This window comes from Mesoplodon mirus, assembly GCF_964341445.2.
Source record: "Mesoplodon mirus genome assembly, chromosome: 11".
In the NCBI taxonomy this organism is placed as follows: Eukaryota; Metazoa; Chordata; class Mammalia; order Artiodactyla; family Ziphiidae; genus Mesoplodon; species Mesoplodon mirus.
Window position 1 is genome coordinate 61,729,030 of NC_138987.1, and position 18,831 is coordinate 61,747,860.

The window sequence follows — 18,831 nt, forward strand, 5'->3', positions numbered from 1 at the left end:
CTCAAATCAGTCATTTGAGGAGGAGTCTGGTGAAAGGAGAAGGGTGCGGGATGTAAGATAAAAGATGTAATTATCTTTGTCCCTCACCTGCGGTTGCAGCATCTCTCAGTCTAGACCTGGAGCTTAGGGCTACTGGAAAACCCTAGAACCTTGACGTATCCTCCCCTTTACCCAGTCCCTCTTTCCCTCCCCTCTGGTCTCTGTTCTAGACCCCACTGGAAAGCCCGCTGTGGGGTGACTTCTCACCATTCCCCCCAACACCCAGATTCTAAAGCTCCAAATGCCCAATGTACCTTTCTTTCTGGGGCCACCATGTTCAGCTGAGGGAACATGGGGAGGTGAGAGGATGCTGGGGTGCTGTGGCCCCTTCTGGCTCTGGGTATCCTTATTTTTGCTGTCTGGGAGGTTGCAAGGCATATCCATACTGAGCAGGAGGGGATTCTTCTTCAAGTCACAGACCCAAGAGTGGAGAGCCCAAAGGGGTCTTCACCCCTCCCAACTTCTGGGACAGCCCCTGGGACAGAGAGCCAAACGTGCAGAGATCCATGTCCAGATGCCCTGTCCTGGGTCCTCGGGCATCGGTGTGTCCACTGTGTCCATCCGTCCCCTGGGCCCAGTCACGTGTACTTGAGCTTCCTCAGCAGACAATAGACTGCTGGGGTGGGAGGGTGAGGAGGAGCTGGAGTCTCCCTGTGGGCCTGAGGTCTCTCTGGCCACAATGGGGGGAGGGACCTCTAAGGTGGAGGGGACAGGACGTACAGCCCAGATAAGACTTCTGGGGAACAATAGGAGGAATTGAAGAGTGGAGACCCACCCTCACTGTACCCCACCCCCAGGGCTTTGGGGTCAGGGACTGGGGAGGGGTGCTAAGGATTCATGTGAATGGAGGAGGGGATGGGGCAAATAGCAGAATTCTGGAGCTCAGAACCTTTGTATCTCTTTAGGGACCACAGGGGTACATGAGGTGGGTGGTTGACCCTTTTGTACTTAATTTAACCACATATGTGTTGTTGAGTGCCTACTTTGTGAATAGCACTGGAATGTAATAAACAGTGCTTCAGTGTTTTTGGCTTCTGAGAAATAAAATCAAAGTTCCCTGTCTGTTCCGTGTTCCCCCTGAGGCCCTGAACTGGGAATTTAGGCCCAGCCACTCCCAGCAGAGGTGTGTGTGTGGCAGGGCGGTTCTCTATCCATCCATATCCAATAGCAGCTGCTTCCCATCTAGATAGTTTGTGAAACAGCTGAGGCCAATGGAGCCCCTTACACTTTCTGGGTACAAGCTGCGCCCCATGAGGATTTGGGTCGGGGGTGGGGGGGAAGGGAGGTTGGAACGCCGCTGAACTTTCTTGTGGGCAATGCAGCGGCCCTGGGAATGACCAATAACCCTAGAGGAGTCAGCGTCTGTCTTCGCCCAAGGTGCAGATGCGGAAAGGAACCGGGAGCGAGAAGGCGGGAGTCAAAAGACCTAGGAGCGGTAAATAGTGGGTGTTGGGTGATGGGGCGCGTTTGTCTTTTGCCCTACCTCTCTGGCCCCTACCCCTTTCCACAGCCATCCCTCCCCCCATAGCAGGCTGCAGAGCGAGCGATCCGTCCAAGGATGTCTGAGGAAACGCCTAACGTAGAGACACCCCCTCCCCAAGGCGCAGCCGGCTCCTGACTGTAGAAGGTCCCCAAGAGAGGGCGCCCTCCGGGACGGGATTGGACCCAGCTTCGCGGAGGCGGGACTCGGGGCCCGCGGGCGGAGGGGTATTTAAGACTGGGCGGAGTTGGAGGTGGCCGAGGGCAAAATGAGTGGGCTACCCGGTGCCAGCACCTGCCCAGGTCCGGGAGAGGCCTCCGACCTTAAGTCCCCCCTGGGCGCCAAGTTCAGGGAACCTCTTACCGAGGCCCGGTTTCAGCAGCTCTTCGGGGACGCAGAGCAGGAGCCCGAGCTACTCGCGGAGCCCCGCTGGTCGCGGCTGCGCCGGCTTTGGAGGCGGCGGGCCCGCGCCTGTTCCGGACCGGGGCCGTGGCCCCTGCTGCGGGCGCGGCTGCCCCCGCTGCGTTGGCTGCCCCACTACCGCTGGCGGGCCTGGCTGCTCGGGGATGCGGTGGCCGGAGTGACCGTGGGCATCGTGCACGTGCCCCAGGGTGAGCGGCGCCAGCAGCAGCCTGTCAGGGGCCCAAGCTCTAGAGGGCTTCGGGTTGGCACGGGGCCTGGGAACCGGGAGCGAAGTGGTGGGTTAGTGTGGTTTGAGGGCTCGGCGACAGGGACCTGAGGCCAAGTTCTGGGTAAGGACGGTGGAGCTCCATCAGATCCCCACCCCCAGCTCCCCTCATCTGTGCAATTCTGCGCGAAGTCTTGGACACGGTCCGGCTCAGGGAACTGAAGAGAGGCCGGACGCCTGCCCCCCAGGACGCGGCCGACACAGATCTCTGACCTTGTCCGCCCCACGACCTCCCATCGAGGCCCGTTAACCCCTCAGTTCCCTCATGTGGCGGGATTTAGAGTCCCCGGGCCAGCCTCCAAGAGTGCGGGAAGGGAAGGGCAGTCCTGGAGGCTGGGCACCCTGCCCCCAACCCACACACCGGAGACCTTTCCTTCCACTACGCCCCCAGGCATGGCCTTTGCCCTCCTGACCTCCGTGCCCCCAGTGTTCGGACTCTACACTTCTTTCTTTCCCGTCCTCATCTACACCTTGTTGGGTACTGGGAGACACCTGTCCACCGGTGAGTGACCCAGTGAATCCTCTCCTCCTCTGTGGGGTGGAAAGGACAAGGGTTTGAGGCTTCCGTTCTTGTAAGCTCCCTCGCCCTTATTCCCGTCTTCACGCCCCCCACCTTCCCTTCCGCCTCTGCCGCTACACTGCGGTGAACCTCTGACCTAGGCAGTGCTCGCTGCGGGTGCTGAGTGGGTGCAAAGAGGCGGGAGTTTACTCGGACTTTTCCTCTCCATGAAATTTGGTTAAAATGAACGTCTCTACGACTTGGAAGAGGGGAGAGGAGATACGCTGTCGCCCAAAGGAGCAGGCAGTCCCCAGGGCGTCTTCAGGAGGGGCCAGGGACGCAGTTGGGAGCAGTTTTTTCCCGGCGGGTGCTCCCTCCTTTCCTCCCTCACCGCTGGTTCCGGGCTGCTGCACCAGCTCTTGGCCCCAGAGTCTTCACCTGAGCAGCAAGCCTTCTAGGAGAGGGCGTCTGACGGCAGCATCCTGGGCGGAGAGCGCGAAGCCTGGGCTGTTGCCGCGCCCCAGGTGGCACAGCTGGTGATCTCTGCGTTTGTCCCCCGGCCCTAGGAACTTTCGCGGTACTCAGTCTTATGACGGGCTCGGCCGTGGAGCGGCTGGTGCCTGAACCCCTCGAGGGGAACCTGAGCGGCATCGAGAGGGAACAGCTGGATGCTCAGCGGGTTGGTGCGGCTGCGGCCATGGCCTTCGGGAGCGGGGCACTGATGGTGAGGGAGGACCTTGGGGGAGGACCCTGAGGGAATCCACGCTGGGGGCCCGGGGAATTGAGCCAGGGGAGAGGGAGGGACAAGTCTCCAGCACCGGTCTAGGCGGGAGAGGTGCGCGGACAAACTGGTGCACTGCGCCGGGGCTGGTCTGCTCCTTCTCCAGTGGTGATGGCGCATCTTCTCCCCTGCAGCTGGGAATGTTCGCGCTGCAGCTCGGCGTCCTGGCCACCTTTTTGTCGGAGCCTGTAGTCAAGGCGCTGACCAGTGGGGCCGCCCTGCACGTGCTCGTGTCCCAACTGCCTAGCCTTTTGGGGTTGCCCCTCCCGCGTCAGATCGGCTGCTTCGCTCTCTTCAAGGTGAGGGTGGGAGAAGAGCGAAGAGTATTCTAGCGGCCCCGGGAAGAGGGAAACCCGTAAAGAAAGGAAGGGGGGCGAGTGGAGGGATAGTGTGTGGCACGGGCGGAGAAAAGGTCAGAACCACGTGGCTGAATGAGGGTCGCTGAGGAGGTGGAAGCCCTGATGGGAGCCAGGAGAGGCCTCGCCTCAGTCTGGCGGGTCCGCGCTGGGGGCAGTCGACCCTGGCCCCAGGACCTCTGCTCACTGCCCCTGCCCGTAGACGCTGGCCGCCGTGCTGACGGCGCTGCCGCGGAGCAGTCCCGCCGAACTGACCGTCTCGGCACTCAGCCTGGCGCTGCTCGTGCCCGTCAAGGAATTGAACGTGAGGTTCCGAGACAGGCTACCCACCCCGATCCCAGGGGAAATCGTCATGGTGAGGATGGGGTCCCAGCCCCGTGCACCGCACAGACCCTGCCCGTCCTGTAGGAACTGGCCGCTGCCGCCCCCTCGTGGAGTGCAGAGAGGTCACAGATGAGAGGTCCCGCTTACACGTGTACTTTTCCAGGCCTCTTCCCAGAACACTTTGACCCTCGGGAATCCCCCACCCAAACGTCCCCCCTTCTCTCAAAAAGCCGGCTGTAGGCCTCTTAGAAAGCCTTCTTCCTCCTTACAGCGCCCCCTTGCGGCGTCGCTCGCCACGGCACCTCCTCTCCCGTCTCTCCCCTCACCGGTCCTGCACTGTAATTCACCGCTTATCCTCCTTCCCGCGTCCACCTACATTTCTCTCTCTCCCCAACTAAACAGGCTCTCCTCGTCTCCACAGATACCCCATATATCCCTTGATATAACCCAGCTTCCCTGCTTAGAATGGCTCGATTGTACCTCTTGATATCCACCATCCCTCATAGCAGGCCCCTCTCACTTCCTCCTGTCCATCTCTCTCCATAGCTCCAGGCATACATCATTCTTCTTTCCCATCCCCACTCCCCTTCACTCTAAACCAGTTGTTAGGCACCCATCCCCAAAACACCCCAACTACCCCAGTTGCTGGGCTCCTGCAACCACCTAATCCTGCGTTGCAATCCTCTCTCGTATTGAGCTCCTTCTAGCATCTGCCAGGGGCCTATCTCTTCCCATGCTCTAATTTGCTCTCTTTCCCAGGTGCTTCTGGCCTCCGTGCTCTGCTTCACCTCTTCCCTGGACACAAGATATAACGTCCAGATAGTTGGATTGCTGCCCGGAGGGTAAGAGAGAATGAAAAGGCACCAGTTTTCTTTTCTCACAACTCTCCCACCCAACACCTTCCCCTGTCCTGCCCTATGCTATTTCCTCTCTCTCGCTCATATCCTTGTTATACCCAACCCATCCTCACCATGGATTCCTCTCTCTCTAGATTTCCCCAGCCTCTCCTCCCCAGCCTGGCTGAGCTGCCCAGGATTCTGGCCGACTCGTTGCCCATGGCACTGGTTACCTTCGCAGTGTCTGCCTCCCTGGCCTCCATCTATGCAGACAAGTACAGCTACACTATTGATTCCAACCAGGTGTGACTTTGAGTGAGGACCCCAACCTCATTCAGGAGACAGCCCCCTAATGTGATTCCCTCCTCCCAGCCATGCCTTTGTCGCCTCTTCATCTCACTGCATCCCTCCAGGAGCTCTTTGCACATGGTGTCTCCAACCTCATCTCCTCCCTCTTCTCTTGCTTTCCCAACTCGGCCACGTTGGCCACAACCAGCCTACTAGTGGATGCTGGTGGGAACACACAGGTAAGAGCACGTCCCTGGGTGAGGAGAAGCGGGGAGGGGCATCCAGGTTGGGTGGTGGTGGAACAAGTGGAAGATTGGCAGATCCCCAGTTGGCAGCTCTATAGAGAAGGATGGAATTCTGTGAGGGAAGGTGAGTGAGGAGATGGGATTACCTGGGTAGGAGGTATAGAAGAGAAGAAAGGTCCATTAAGACCTTTGTAGACTCTAAGCACTGAAAAAGTTTATGGTGCCCTATATGTTGTTCAAAATAAGAACAATACTAATCTGGAAAATAAATTTAAGAAACAAAATTCTGGTGTTTTTCCTTGTGGGGACATTTTCTTTTAAAAAGAAATATCACATACCAAAGTCTCTCCCTAATATTTTTGGTTTCCTGTACTTTGTTGGTGCCCTAAGCATGTGATTAGCCTGCTTTTAGGGTCATCCACCAGTGGCTTTTAAGAAGAAGGTAGGCTGGTGGGGGAGGGATAAGTTGGGAGATTGGGATTGACATATACACACTGCTATATATAAAAATAGATAGCTAATAAGGACCTACTGTATAGCACAGGGAACTCTACTCAATACTCCGTAATGACTATGGGAAAAGAATCTAAAAAAGAATGGATATATGTATATGTATGACTGATTCACTTTGCTGTACAGCAGAAACTAACACAACATTGTAAATCAACTATACTCCAATAAAATTTTTAAAAAAGATGGAGGTCGGGCCTCCCTGGTGGCGCAGTGGTTGAGAGTCCGCCTGCCGATGCAGGGGATACGGGTTCGTGCCCCGGTCTGGGAGGATCCCATATGCCGCGGAGCAGCTGGGCCCGTGAGCCATGGCCGCTGAGCCTGCGCATCCGGAGCCTGTGCTCCGCAACGGGAGAGGCCACAACAGTGAGAGGCCCGCGTACGGAAAAAAAAAAAAAAAAAAAGATGGAGGTCGGCTACAAAAATAGGGATGTTGAACTACATCTTGGGGCAGACCAGCAAATGACAGGGATTTAATTGGGGGAGGGGAAAGGTAGGTGTGAGCAGCAGAATATCAAGAAGGGGGTTGAGGGGTGAGGAACATCAGTGTGGAAGGGGCTTTGGGAGGAGGGAAACTTCCAAGGAGGATGAGGCAGAGTAGGCGGGGAGACCAACTCTCACGCGGGGGTGGGTGAGGTTCCCTCCCTTCTTTGCTTCCGTCCCTCCTTCCCTCTAGCTGGCAGGCCTCTTCTCCTGTATGGTTGTCCTGTCTGTCCTGCTGTGGCTGGGGCCCCTCTTCTACTATCTGCCCAAGGTAAGCAGCAGAGGAGATGGAGGGGTGGCTGGGAGGGGTGGCGACATCCCTGCACACTGGGGTGGTCAGCTTACCTCCTCTGCCCCAAGGCTGTCTTGGCCTGCATCAACATCTCCAGCATGCGCCAGATGTTCTTCCAGATGCAAGAACTTCCACAACTATGGCGCATCAGCCGCGTGGACTTTGTGAGAAATGGCAGCATTACCCTCGGATGCCCCCTCCCACTTACCAGCGTCCCCAGCCTCTGCCCTTGATCGAAGCTAATTGTCCCAGTCCTAAGTTCTGCAACCCACCCACTCCCAACATGTATACCTCCTAATCCCTTTACTCAGAGACAAGGTGAAGGGTGGAGCTTGAACCTCTTCAGACCTGAATATTTGTAACTCCCCAGATGGTTCAAGGTCTGGGGTCATTACATTTGGTGTGTATCCCCTATTAGGTCCATCCCATTCCTTCCTTCTGTCATTGTTTCTACTTTCTCCCGGGCCATCCCTCCCCATCACTTGCCCTGGCAGTTACTGCCCCTGGACCCCTTTCCCTGGCAGTGATGGCCTGGCATTTCTTTTGGTCATTTCGCTCCCATCCATGTCCTGCAGGCTGTGTGGATGGTCACCTGGGTGGCTGTCGTGACCCTGAGTGTGGACCTGGGCCTGGCTGTAGGTGTGGTCTTCTCCATGATGACTGTGGTCTGCCGCACCCAGAGGTGGGAGTAGAGATGAGGGGAGTCAAGATAAGAGGAGGGAAGAGAAAAGAGTGCTTGGGGTGACTCTCCAGCCAGGTCAGGCTGGGAATCTGACCCCAGCTTCCTGCCCAGGGTACAGTGCCTGGCACTTGGACTGGCTGAGGGGACAGAGCTCTACAGGCCACTCAGAGAGAGTCACAAGGTGGGTGGGCTACAGCCAAAGAAGGAAGGGAAGATTAGACTCGGATGTTTCACTGACCCTCTGACCCCTTAGCTCCTCCAGGTCCCAGGGCTCTGCATCCTGAGCTATCCAACACCGCTCTACTTTGGGACCCGTGGGCAGTTTCGTCGCATCCTGGAGTGGCATCTGGGGCTTGGAGAAGGAGGCAAGGTGAGGGACTTGGTCAAAGGGGAGTGTGGCTTCTTTGGGGGTGGGAGACAGGTGGGTGTTCTGAGGGGGGTCATTGTGCTCAAGGGGTGCATGTTCGTGCTTCTGTCTCAGAGACGGTGACTACCCCTTTCTACTCACAGGAGGCTCCAAAGACAGATGGCCCACCTGATGCAGGTGAGATGGGATGACAATGAGGGAGATTTGGGCACGACCCATGGAGGCATCTGGGTACTCCTGCCTTCTGCCATCCTAGTTGCTGAGCCTGTCAGAGTGGTAGTCCTAGACTGCAGTGGTGTCACCTTTGCAGACGCTGCAGGGGCCAGAGAAGTGGTTCAGGTGAGGGAGAGGGTAGGTTAAGGAGAAAGTCCCCTTGTCCCACGAATACTCTCTGATATAGGATTTAACCCCCTGCCCTCCCCCCCCCGCCCCACGTAGCTGGCCAGCCGATGCCGAGATGCTGGGATCCATCTTCTCCTGGCTCAGTGTAATGGTGAGATGTGGAGGATGCAGGGATCTGGAGACTGGGGAGTGACTGGACGCTTTGGGGGGAAGGAAGAGGACACGGTGTAGTTGTAGGACCTGAGAGCCTGACCCCTTCTCCACACAGCCTCAGTGCTGGGGACACTGACCCAGGCAGGACTCCTGGATAGAGTGACCCCAGAACAGCTGTTTGTGAGTGTCCAGGATGCAGCTGCATATGCCCTGGAGAGACTGGTGAGGCGGGAGTAGCCACGGGAGTGGAAGCCAGGAGGTGCTGGGCTATGGCAAAGGAGGTGTGAGTCAGCGACTGAAGACCCAGACAGAGGGATCTGTGAAGGGGGCTGAGGAGGGAGATGAAGGAAAGGGGTGGGGATGAAGTGGTTAGTCTCTATAAGACGGCCCAGCTGTGGGTGAAGAACTGAGGAACTAAGGTTCCAAAGCAGGCGGTGTACTCCTGAGAGGGCTGCCAAATCTTGGGTGAGGGAGGGGAGCACCTAATCTACTTCTGACATGTCCCTTCCCTTTTCCAGGAGTTCACTGGTTCAAAGACCTGCACAGTGTGGGTCTGACCCGGTCACGTGGAGTATGGAGGGTCCCAACAGCATATGTGTGAGGAGGGCCAGGGTCCCTGAGCCCCCTTACTTAATGTAACTAATAAAATGAAGCTGAGAGTGTCTGGGGTTCATGAAGTGAGTCTGGGTGTCTGCACACAGACCCTTGGTGCCCCGTTCCTCCATGCGCACAGCATTGCAGAGACACAACTGAAAATGGCTTTCACCTGTATGTTCACTGGTCCCCACACCAGCTCCCGTCACCAGTTCTCTCCATGGGGTGGGGCTGCAGTCGCTGCACAGAGTCCTGGATCCAGGGATGCGAGGGAGGCCCAGCCCTGGGAATATATACTGGGGGCTTCCCCACCCCCTTGGTCCCAAGGAGATGAGAGGAGAGTGTTTCCGCTTTAGGATTTTAGAGTCCTCATGGGCTCTTTGGCACTTGGAAAGCAACCCCCCACTTCCTGCCCTATGGGAAGGGGGTGGGGGGAGGACTTGGCACTGGCTGTGGGATGAGTTATGGCTCCATCACGCCCCTGGGCACTCGCAGAAAGGAGGAATGTCGCCAGGACAAGCCCCTATTTGGGATCAAGTTCTGAAGGAGATTGGGGACAGTCAGTGGAGTGGTCACTGGCTGGTGGGGTTTGCTAGATATTCCTGGCAGGGGCAAGGAGGTAGGCCCAGCCTGATAGTTGGAAGGCCCCGCGTGGCCGTCACTCTGAGGTCATGCACTGGAGCCGGTGTTTGAAGAAGAGCAGGCGGTGTTTGGCCACCTGACTTTCATCCAGTGATCCCGGGTAACGGTACCGAGCATAAGTCTCTGCCCTAGCATCCCTTGATGTCCAAGGCAACTTCAACTTGGATGCATGATCCACAACAACGTCTGAGCAGGAGCCCACCCGAAGAGAACCAAGTCCATCCAGGAAGAATTCTGGGGGTGGAGGAAAGGCGAGTACACAATGAAGGGTCTTGAGGATACAGAGGCCCCACCGTTAAAGGAGAACTGAGATTTGGGATATGCTGGGTGCATATGCAAAGACCCCATTTCTAAGGACCTTGGGCATGTAAATCAACCCTTTTGAGTCTTAGTTTTACTCTTGTGTAAAATGGAGTCAATACCCTTACCTTGTGCTTTGAAAACTGATCGTCCGCCCCACCCCCCGCCCCTCCCTGCCCCGCCCTCAACACACACACAGGCAGAGGTTCAATAAATGCCCAATGGGCTGCTCCGAGATGGTCTGAACCAGGGGATACGGCTGGGAGCGAGATAAAGGTGCAGGTGACAGTGGTGGGGAAGCTCAAGACGGACCCAGCAGTTGTACTGGCTGTGGAGGTTTAAATGATGGTCGGGGCTGGGAGGGTGGAAGCTCTCTCTCTTGCCCGGGCACAGGTCTTGGTAAATCTTCGTAGAACTACTCTAGGGGCCCCGGTAGCAGCCGTGGGCTCCGCGGGGGTAGTCGGGGAGTAGTACCCAGGGCCCTTGGCGCCTTACTGCACGGAGCCCAGCCCAGCGCCCCGCGGGGTCCCTGCCGGGCCCGGCCAGGAGGGGGTGCCACTCACCCAGGTGCGCCACGCGGCTGAGGCGCGGGTCAAAGCCGACCTCGCGCACCTTGTCAGTGCGCGCCAGGAAGAAGTTGACCACGCCGTCGGTGACCACGCACCCTGGGAAGCCGACGAGCTCGTGGTGGAAGCCGCGCTTCTGCCGGAGGCAGTTCCCGCGGCCTGGCGCGCCGGGCTCCACGCTCAGCAGCTGCCGGTAGGTGGTGGCGAAGCCGGAGATTTCGCGTACCGCGCCCCCCACCTGCCGGGGCGGGAGGACGGCTGCAGGCAGGGCGCGGACCGGAAGGGGATCCTCTCCCCCACCCAGGGCGGCTCTCCTGCCCTGTCCTTTACCGCTTCTCCTCTGCAGGACCCAGATGGTGCCCCAGGCTCCGCTTCGTCGTCCCCTCCCGTCCCAGGGCTGGCTGCCCTCAGTCGGGTCTACCGGCCGGCCGCGGCTAGTCTGCCGAAGGCCCTCCTCCCACCCTACATCTCAAGGCCCCTCCCCTACCAGGTCCAGCGGCGTCCGCTCCAGCACGTCCACAAGCCTCTCCAGTCGTGTCCGCGCCGTGAAGACGAAGTCGTCGTCCACCCACAGCACGTACTTGGTGGTTACTTGGGATACGGCCAGGTTCCGGCCTGCGAACCAGCCCTGGGGAAGGGTAAGTCCGGTTGGCGATGCTGTCGAGATAGCACGTGGCCCTCTGCCACCTTTCCTCCTCATTCCTGACCCCTCTCAACGGCCTATCCCCCTCTTCAAATTTTCGAGCCTATCCCCATTCTTCAAACAAACGAATGGCCGGGAGCTAGGTAAAAAATGCATTTTCCACTTGTGCGAGGCGCTGAGTCAGTGTTCTGGGGGAGGGTATTGGAATGCATTTAATCCATGCGTTCATTCATTCATCAACTATTTACTAAGCCCCCCACTAGGTGCTAAGCACCATTCTCAGAATGCAGCGCTAGTAAGACACACGATTCCTGCTCCCATGGAGTTTACATTCCAGAAATCCTCATGTTTAACAGGCGCCTCAGTGATTCTGAGACAGGTAATCCTGGAATCACTATTCTGGAGACTGCAGACTGAGGGTGCGCCCCCTCCCGGTGCCCTGTGGCGCACGTTCAGCCTCGTTGGCTGCGCACCTTGCCAAAAGGCATGAGATAGTGCTCGATGTGGGGACCTCTAATGCTCTCTGGCTTGTCGCTGTCGTCGGCGATTACCACTGTGATTGTCGGGTAGAAGCGGCGGATGCTGGCGATGAGTGCCCGTAGCCGATTGTAACGAAGGAAGGTCTTAGTGGCAATGGTGACCAGAGCGCTGATGTTGTACTGGGCTGGGAGTGAGGGGCAGGGTTAGGTGCAGAGGAGAGTAGGGAGTGAAGAGCAGGAAGACATCTCCCAGGGATGTCTCCCAACTTGTCGCCCTCTCCCAACTTGCTCCCCATCAGGGCTGGATCTATGTCCCTGAGCACACCAGTCTCACCTCCCAGGGGTAGAGACCCAGGTGGGTACAGCTGAGGGCTGGGTGGGTGTCTTATGCGTATGGTGAAGGCAACTTCGTGTCCCTCGGTGGAGAACCGGACTGGGAAGAAAGGACATGAGATGTGGCCCCTAGGGCTTGGACAACATTGTCTTTTCAGTAAATCAATATTTAAGCGCCTACTCTGTGTAGCACTTTTCTAGGCCCTGTTAGACAAGAATGCAAGGTTCTTATCCCCGTGGAACTTACATTTTAATGGGTGGGAGGAAGATGATAAAAGAGTTCATTAAAAGCTAACTTTTACTGAGCATTTACTATGTGCCAGGCACTTTTAAAATTACCTTAAATATATGAACTCATTTAATGCTCACAGTAGCCCTATTAAGTAGATTCCTACTACAGAAAAAGAAGGCCCAGAGAAGTTAACATGTCCATAATTACCCAACTATTAAGCAACAAAGTTGGGATAGGAACCTAGTCAGTCTGGTTCCAGGCTAAGTAAGTAAGAAAATTCAGATACAGATAAGTATTGAATAGAAAATAAGACAAGTAATGTGATAGTGAAGAGGAGCCATTTGAGCTGAGATCCAAATGATAGGAAGGAGCCAGCTATGCAAAAATCGGCAGGAAGAGCATTCTAGGCAGAGGGAACAGCAAGTGCAAAGGCTCCAAAGAGGGAGTAGGTTTGTTATAGAAGCCTTGGAGAGAAGCAGGAGGGCTGTGTTATGCCCCTTTTGCTAGAGGAGAAATGGGGGCTCTGGGAGATAAAGCCCTTTGCCCTCTAGTAAGTGGTGGGCTGGGAATAGAGCTTGAGTCTTCTGGCTCCTGGGGCAGGTCACTTCCTGGGGCCCCCATGGTTGGCCTGAAGGGGGGACACACCCAAGGCTCGGGTTTCCCTCTGGCCTGCTCCAGCCCCAGATGAACAAAGGCCCCTTCTCTCCCTCCCTGGCCCTGCTGGCCCAGCTGAAATGCCCATTGTGTGGCTGGGCAGCGCTGGCCATCGCCCGAGTGTCTCCCACACCCTCTGCCACTTGCTCGCTCCTGCCTTTCTGGGTTCCCTGTGTTCACCCAGCCTGTTACTACCTCCACCTGGGCCTCTCACCTATGTCTGCTGTGTTTGCCTGGTAGCTTCGGCTACTATAAGTGACCAGTTGCAGCTGCCGGTTGAGTTGGTCCAGCCCTGGGCTGGCGAGGGTGAGATCTGGCTGCCCCTCTCCAGTGAGAGTCACTCCAGTCACTTCCCCTGCCACGTCCCAGGTGCCCAAAGAGGCAGTCAGGTTCACCTGGGAGAGGGGATTGGAGAGTGCAGGGTGAGGCCCCAGACCCACCTCTTGCCTCCCTGGTTCCTCCATCCCTCCTTTGGCAGCCTTGGTGCCCTCCCGGCATCCTTAATGCCCACCTGGCCTCCTCGCCCTCCTGTTTCTTCTCACCTGGTATACCTCCTGACCAGAAGTGGCCTGCAGGCTCAGTCCTGGGAGGAAGGAGAGGGGATCAAAATCACAGACAATCTGGAATTCCTCATTTTCTCTTCCCTCTTTCACCACACACAGCACAGAATTTCTCATGCATCCCTCTTGTTGAGGCCACAGCAGGGCACATTGTGGGGCATAGCCTAGAGTAACTGATTTTTTACTCCTTCCCATCAAAGCAGTAGCTCTTCTGTTGCCTGCCCTACCTGTCCACCTAACTTCGGCCAGTCAGCAAGAAGAGACCCTTCTCCCCAAACCTCTCCAGTCACTGTCTTCTACAATTCCTGACAATCTTAGAGTCCCTTCTGTCCCCATCTCCCACCTCATGAGCCCTCCCTGACCTCAAGTCTCCCTTTCATCAGAAGTCCCCCACCTCCCATTCCAATCTTCCCTCATTCTTCCTCACCCAACCTGGGCTCTGCCACCCCCCACCGTGGCTTAGGTCATCCCCTAGGACCGTTCTGCCCACCTGGCACCAAGATGCTCCTGAGGGGCTGGACCTCCACACCCTGCAGGGGGTACTGTAGTGGGGAGTTGGCAGGGGCTATGAGCAGCTGGTCAGCAGCAGACTGGCTCCTGGCAGTGAAGGAGGGGGAGGACAGAGGAGCAGTCAGGGGGAGACGGTGCTCCCTCCTGCCACACCCACCCTCCAGGCTTCCCCCTGCTCTCCCCCTACAGAGTCATGCCCTCCTTTCCCACTGGTACCTTGAAAGGAAGGCCTGGAACTCCTGCTCCCTCAAGGCAGATGCAACCCTCAGCTCCTCAGGGTCAAAGGCCTTGGTGAAGTCAATGGCTTGGACCTGCCTCTGGAAGGGGAGGTGAAGGCTCCCCCCACTGGACTCACAACTGCAATTGTTCGTGGACAGCAGCCTGGAGCCGGGAGGAAGGGTCCTCAGAGCCCAGCCATGCAGCTCACTCATCCCACAGAGCATTTACACAGGACCTACATCTTGGCCTTTCCACCCTGTCCATCCAAAATCTGTCCCCTTAAACACAGCTCTTCAAATAGTTCCCAGGAGGAGGAACCACCAAAGAGATGACCCATCCCCTAAATCTGGATTTTACAGAGGTGTAGAATAGGGCCAATTTCTAGGTGTTCAGAGTTGCCTACATGCCATTAGGGCCCCACCTGGACTCTCCTTTCATAGGGAATCACCAGGACTCAGAAAGTCAGGGCCCTCCCCTGACTGCACACCCTCCCTTCCCCATACCGTGACAAGGTTCTTGGAGGGCAGATTTGTCCCCCCGCCAGCACAAGACTCAGTGGCCCCCTCCACCTCCCACTTCACCCCTCTGCAACCAGTCGGGGGAGCCCAGGCATCAGAGCTCAGCAGTGGAGGAAATGAGAGCTTCCCACGCCACCCCCCAGCGAGTGCCGTGCCGGTACCACGACTCCTTGCACTCACCCCACCACTTGCTCCTTGATCCTGACTGGGATGTGTGCGTACCGGGGCTCGGGGGCAAGACCTGGCAATTCTGGCCTGGGGTTGCCCTGCAGGGGCGTCCACAGCGCAAGAGGTGCCTGGAGGCCCGGCGCGACCCGGGTGCTCGCGTACAGGAGCCCCAGCGAGGCGCAGGCGAGCAGCAGGACCAGCACACAGAGGGCCCGGCGGCCCAGCCGCATCCTGGGTGGGCGGTAGGGGTGGGAGAGTGAGAAAGGTGGGGAGCGAAGGCGTGGGTTGGGACCCCCGCGCTTCCGGAGGCTCCTGCCAGCCACCCGGAACTCTCCACATCTCGCGCGCCAGAATTTGCATAGCGAATCGGTACCCCTGTCCCCCTCCCCTCACTCCCCGGGCCTCGGGTCTCCCGGCCTCCTTTCTTCTCTCCCTCTCCCGCATCTCGCTTTCCTCTCACGCCCGAGGCCGGGCATCTTGAAGCAAGAGAACGTTGGAGGTAGTGGTTTCGATGCGGCGGCTCATAAGTAGAAGAGCACCATTTTATTAGAATAGCGGATGTTCCCGAGCCCGCCACCTCCCCTGGCCCGCGCATCCCCCAACCCCTCAGTCCGAGCGCTACCTGGCCCCGGCTGGGCTGCAGAGGGCAGCGCCACACCTTGCCTGTCATGAAAAATGCAGAATCACGCCCGCGCTACTGGGTGGCCCCGGCGGAGGTGACCCCGTGAGTGGCCTCGGGAAGCTGTGCGGGGGGTCAAGGTGGACCGGCGTGCGCGCCTCCTCCCGCCTCCGCTCGGCCCCTCATCCCGCCCGGGCACTGACCTGTCTAACGCTCTGAGGCCGCCGCAAGATTTCGGTCCGGGCTGCGCCAGGCTCTCAGCTCCGGCCTGGGGGTCCTCATGGGGCTGGAGGCGGCCTGATGGGGGAGTCGGGTGTGAGGCTGAGAGTGAGGGGGATCCTCTTGCCTCCCGAGCGCGCCCGACCCCTCCCGCCTTCGGACTCTCCGGGCTTTGTAGACCAAGGCGCTGGGGTGGTTCTGGGCGTTTCCTGCGGGGGTGGGGATCGGAGTCGAGAAACGCCGCACCCCAGTCCCAGAAACAAATCCGGGGCTCCCCGGTACCCTGTTCCACTTGCCGGGCCGGGAGAGGTCGGGCCGCCGCCCGGCTCTTCAGTTCGCGGTGCCGCGCGGCTCAGCTCCCGGGCTGGTTGCGGCGGAGGATCCGGCTACGCGCGGGGAAGGAGAGCGCTGGGGCGCCTTCTGGCGGGCGCCGAGGACATTGCGGGGGCGCGAAGCCCGCGCCGAGCGCAGGTCCTTCTCTCCACCCCCACCTCCCCCTCCAGCCCTTCGCCTCCGAACCCTGGCATCTTCCCCGCCTGACCCCGATCCCAGTCACTCTATTCCCTATGCGTTTGGAGCCGCCCTCTCGTCTAGACTGTAGGCAAGGACAGGAGACAAGGGCTTCGGGAAGAGCTGGGGCGGAGACGCCCTGTAACCCCATTTCAAGGAAGATTTGGGTACTTAGGGTGAGATAAAGGAAGACAAGACTCTGGAAAATAAAAAAATGCCTGGCTAAGAAAGACAGGTTCACAGCCTCCCTCCCATCCTCGCCTCCCCCACCCCCCAACCCCCAACCCCAGTTATCTAACGAACACTCAGTGATGTACCAAACACTCAGCAATTCAAGGGCCTGCTTCTTCTGACTGCTCCTTGTTGCGGGAGGAAAGAAACCCCAAACAGTTGCTAGATTGGCTGTAGTCTGCGTGCAAGCTGCAGACCTGTAGACTCCCTTCTTTGTAGCTGGTTCTTGACGCTGCCCTAAGTTACGTGGTTCCACGGTTCTAATAAAAGATGTCACGATTTAATAGGGAAAAAAGATATAATAAGAAATGTAAAACAATGAAAATGTGGGGACGGGGAGAGGGAAGGACGGATTATTGGATGAACTGTGTACAAAGAAATGACTAATCAGCTGGGAGAAAAGTGCGATTCTCACCCTCCTTACACCAAAATAAATTCCAGATCTATCAAGTATTTTAGTATTAAAAGTGAAATCACAAAGAGCAGTAAAATAATTCATGGAGTTTGTTTTGTTTTTTATAGTCTTGGAGTGGGGAAGAGATATATAAAAATATAAAAAAATATTTAATATCAAGATATATAAAAAACTCGAGTGAAAAAAATTCTATAAACAAACGAGAGAGAGAAATGACAAACTGTGAAAAAGTATTTGCAACATGTAAGACAGGTAAAGGTCTGCTTTTCTTAAGAGCTCTAAAACATCAGTAAGAAAAAATGGGGACTTCCCTGGCTGTCCAGTGGTTGAGACTTCACCTTCCAGTGCAGGGGTGCAGGTTCAATCCCTGGTCAGGGAGCTAAGATCCCACATGCCTTGGACCAAAAAACCAAAACATAAAACAGAAGCAGTATTGTAACACATTCAATCAAGACTTTAAAAATTGTCCACATCAAAAAAAAAAAAAAGAAAAGAAAAAATGATCAACTACCACCAAATGAACAAAAATTGTGATTAGGCAGTTGACAGAAAAAGTGAAAATGACTTTTCAAATATATGAAATTATACTTGACCTTATTCATAATAAATAAAATGCAAATTAGAATAACAATGAAATGGTTTTTGGTTACCAAGTTAGTAAAAGTCAAAGAGCTTGCTAAGGGCTTCCCTGGTGGTGCAGTGGTTGAGAGTCCGCCTGCCGCTGCAGGGGACACAGGTTCGTGCCCCGGTCTGGGAAGATCCCACATGCCGCGGAGCGGCTAGGCCCATGAGCCATGGCCGCTGAGCCTGCGCGTCCGGAGCCTGTGCTCTGCAACGGGAGAAGCCACAGCAGTGAGAAGCCCGCGTACCGCAAAAAAAAAAAGAAAAAAAAAAAAAAGAGCTTGCTAACACATTGAGTGGTCAAGTATTTGGAGAAACAGTCACTACCATACATTGTTGTGAGTGTAAACTTACACAACTTAGAGCAATTGGCCAATCTATTAACACTTAAAATATTAATCATTTAAATTTTAAATATTAGTAAGTTAAAATTTTAAAGATATGGTTCAGTGGAATACTGGGTTAATCTATATCTATTGATACTGGATGATATCCAAAGCTGTTAAGCAAAATAAACAAAGTACAGAACAGCATATATAGTTGGCTCCTGAGTGTGGGTTTTAACTTCTGGGTTTGTCCAAAATCTGGAAATGAAGTGCTGCCAAAATAAAAACCTAAAAATGTGGGAAAGACTTTGGAACTGGGTCTTGGGTAGCAGCAGGAAGGAATTTGAGGAGTGTTAGTGAAAGACCTAAGAATGTTGAAGAGCATGTTAGTAAAAGCCTCATGTCCTTTAAGGAGACTGCTGATAAAGAGAAGTGAGGAAAGTAGGGAAATTGAAGGAAAGGGGGTCCTTGTTATTGATACATTTAGCAACATTGTCACCAGCAGTGGGGTGGAAAGTAGAGACTATACTAATGAATTGCGGATCTCATTGAGGAGATTTCCAAGCAGAATGTTGAAGGTGCCATCTGGTTTCTTCTTGTTGCTTTTTTTTTTTTTAAATAAATTTATTTATTTATTTTTGGCTGCATTGGGTCTTCGTTGCTGCGCGCAGGCTTTTCTCTAGTTGCGTCAAGCAGGGGCTGCTCTTCGTTACGGTTTGCGGGCTTCTCATTGTGGTGGCTTCTCTTGTTGCAGAGCACAGGCTTTAGGCGCATGGGCTTCAGTAGTTATGGCATACAGGCTCAGTAGTTGTGGTGCACGGGCTTAGTTGCCCCGCGGCAAGTGAAATCTTTCCGAACCAGGGCATGAACCCATGTCCCCTGCATTATCAAGTGGATTCTTAACCATTGCACTACTAGGGACGTTATTATTATTTTTTTTAATATTTATCTATTTATTTATGCTCTGGGTCTTAGTTGCAGCATGTGGCTTGTAGTTGTGGCATGTGGACTCTTAGTTGTGACATGCATGCCAGATCTAGTTCCCCGACCAGGGATCAAACCCAGGCCCCCTGCATTGGGAGTGTGGAGTCTTACCCACTGGAGCAT

General features: G+C 55.8%; 2 protein-coding genes across 6 annotated transcripts; one reads left to right on the plus strand and one right to left on the minus strand.

Moving 5' to 3' along the window:
- Positions 1-1,787: 1,787 nt before the first annotated feature.
- LOC309812257 (solute carrier family 26 member 10-like) lies at positions 1,788-8,726 on the plus strand (the record flags this gene model as incomplete). Its single annotated transcript, XM_082635905.1, has 16 exons — positions 1,788-2,130; positions 2,599-2,709; positions 3,273-3,430; positions 3,622-3,786; positions 4,046-4,198; positions 4,927-5,009; positions 5,159-5,306; positions 5,417-5,530; positions 6,723-6,800; positions 6,890-6,985; positions 7,397-7,503; positions 7,615-7,684; positions 7,757-7,898; positions 8,127-8,209; positions 8,309-8,363; positions 8,481-8,726. The coding sequence occupies 16 exons, from the start codon at positions 1,788-1,790 to the stop codon at positions 8,600-8,602; spliced, it is 2,028 nt and encodes a 675-aa protein (XP_082492031.1). The 3' UTR covers positions 8,603-8,726.
- Positions 8,727-9,123: 397 nt separating this feature from the next.
- Positions 9,124-16,484, minus strand: B4GALNT1 (beta-1,4-N-acetyl-galactosaminyltransferase 1). 5 transcript variants are annotated; one of them, XM_082635908.1, is made up of 12 exons: positions 16,449-16,484; positions 15,606-15,699; positions 14,796-15,014; positions 14,095-14,259; positions 13,859-13,965; positions 13,351-13,391; positions 13,023-13,203; positions 11,924-12,022; positions 11,584-11,774; positions 10,955-11,095; positions 10,465-10,705; positions 9,124-9,835 (listed from the first exon to the last, which is right to left on the minus strand). In XM_082635908.1, exons 3-12 carry the CDS (start codon positions 15,011-15,013, stop codon positions 9,618-9,620), a joined length of 1,602 nt encoding a protein of 533 aa, XP_082492034.1. In that variant the 5' UTR covers position 15,014; positions 15,606-15,699; positions 16,449-16,484; the 3' UTR covers positions 9,124-9,617. The 5 variants fall into 5 exon arrangements, with proteins under 5 accessions (XP_082492034.1, XP_082492035.1, XP_082492032.1 ...); XM_082635909.1 differs by lacking the exon at positions 16,449-16,484 and adding an exon at positions 15,918-16,313 and having other exon boundaries at positions 14,838-15,014; XM_082635906.1 differs by lacking the exon at positions 16,449-16,484 and adding an exon at positions 15,918-16,312.
- Positions 16,485-18,831: the final 2,347 nt, after the last annotated feature.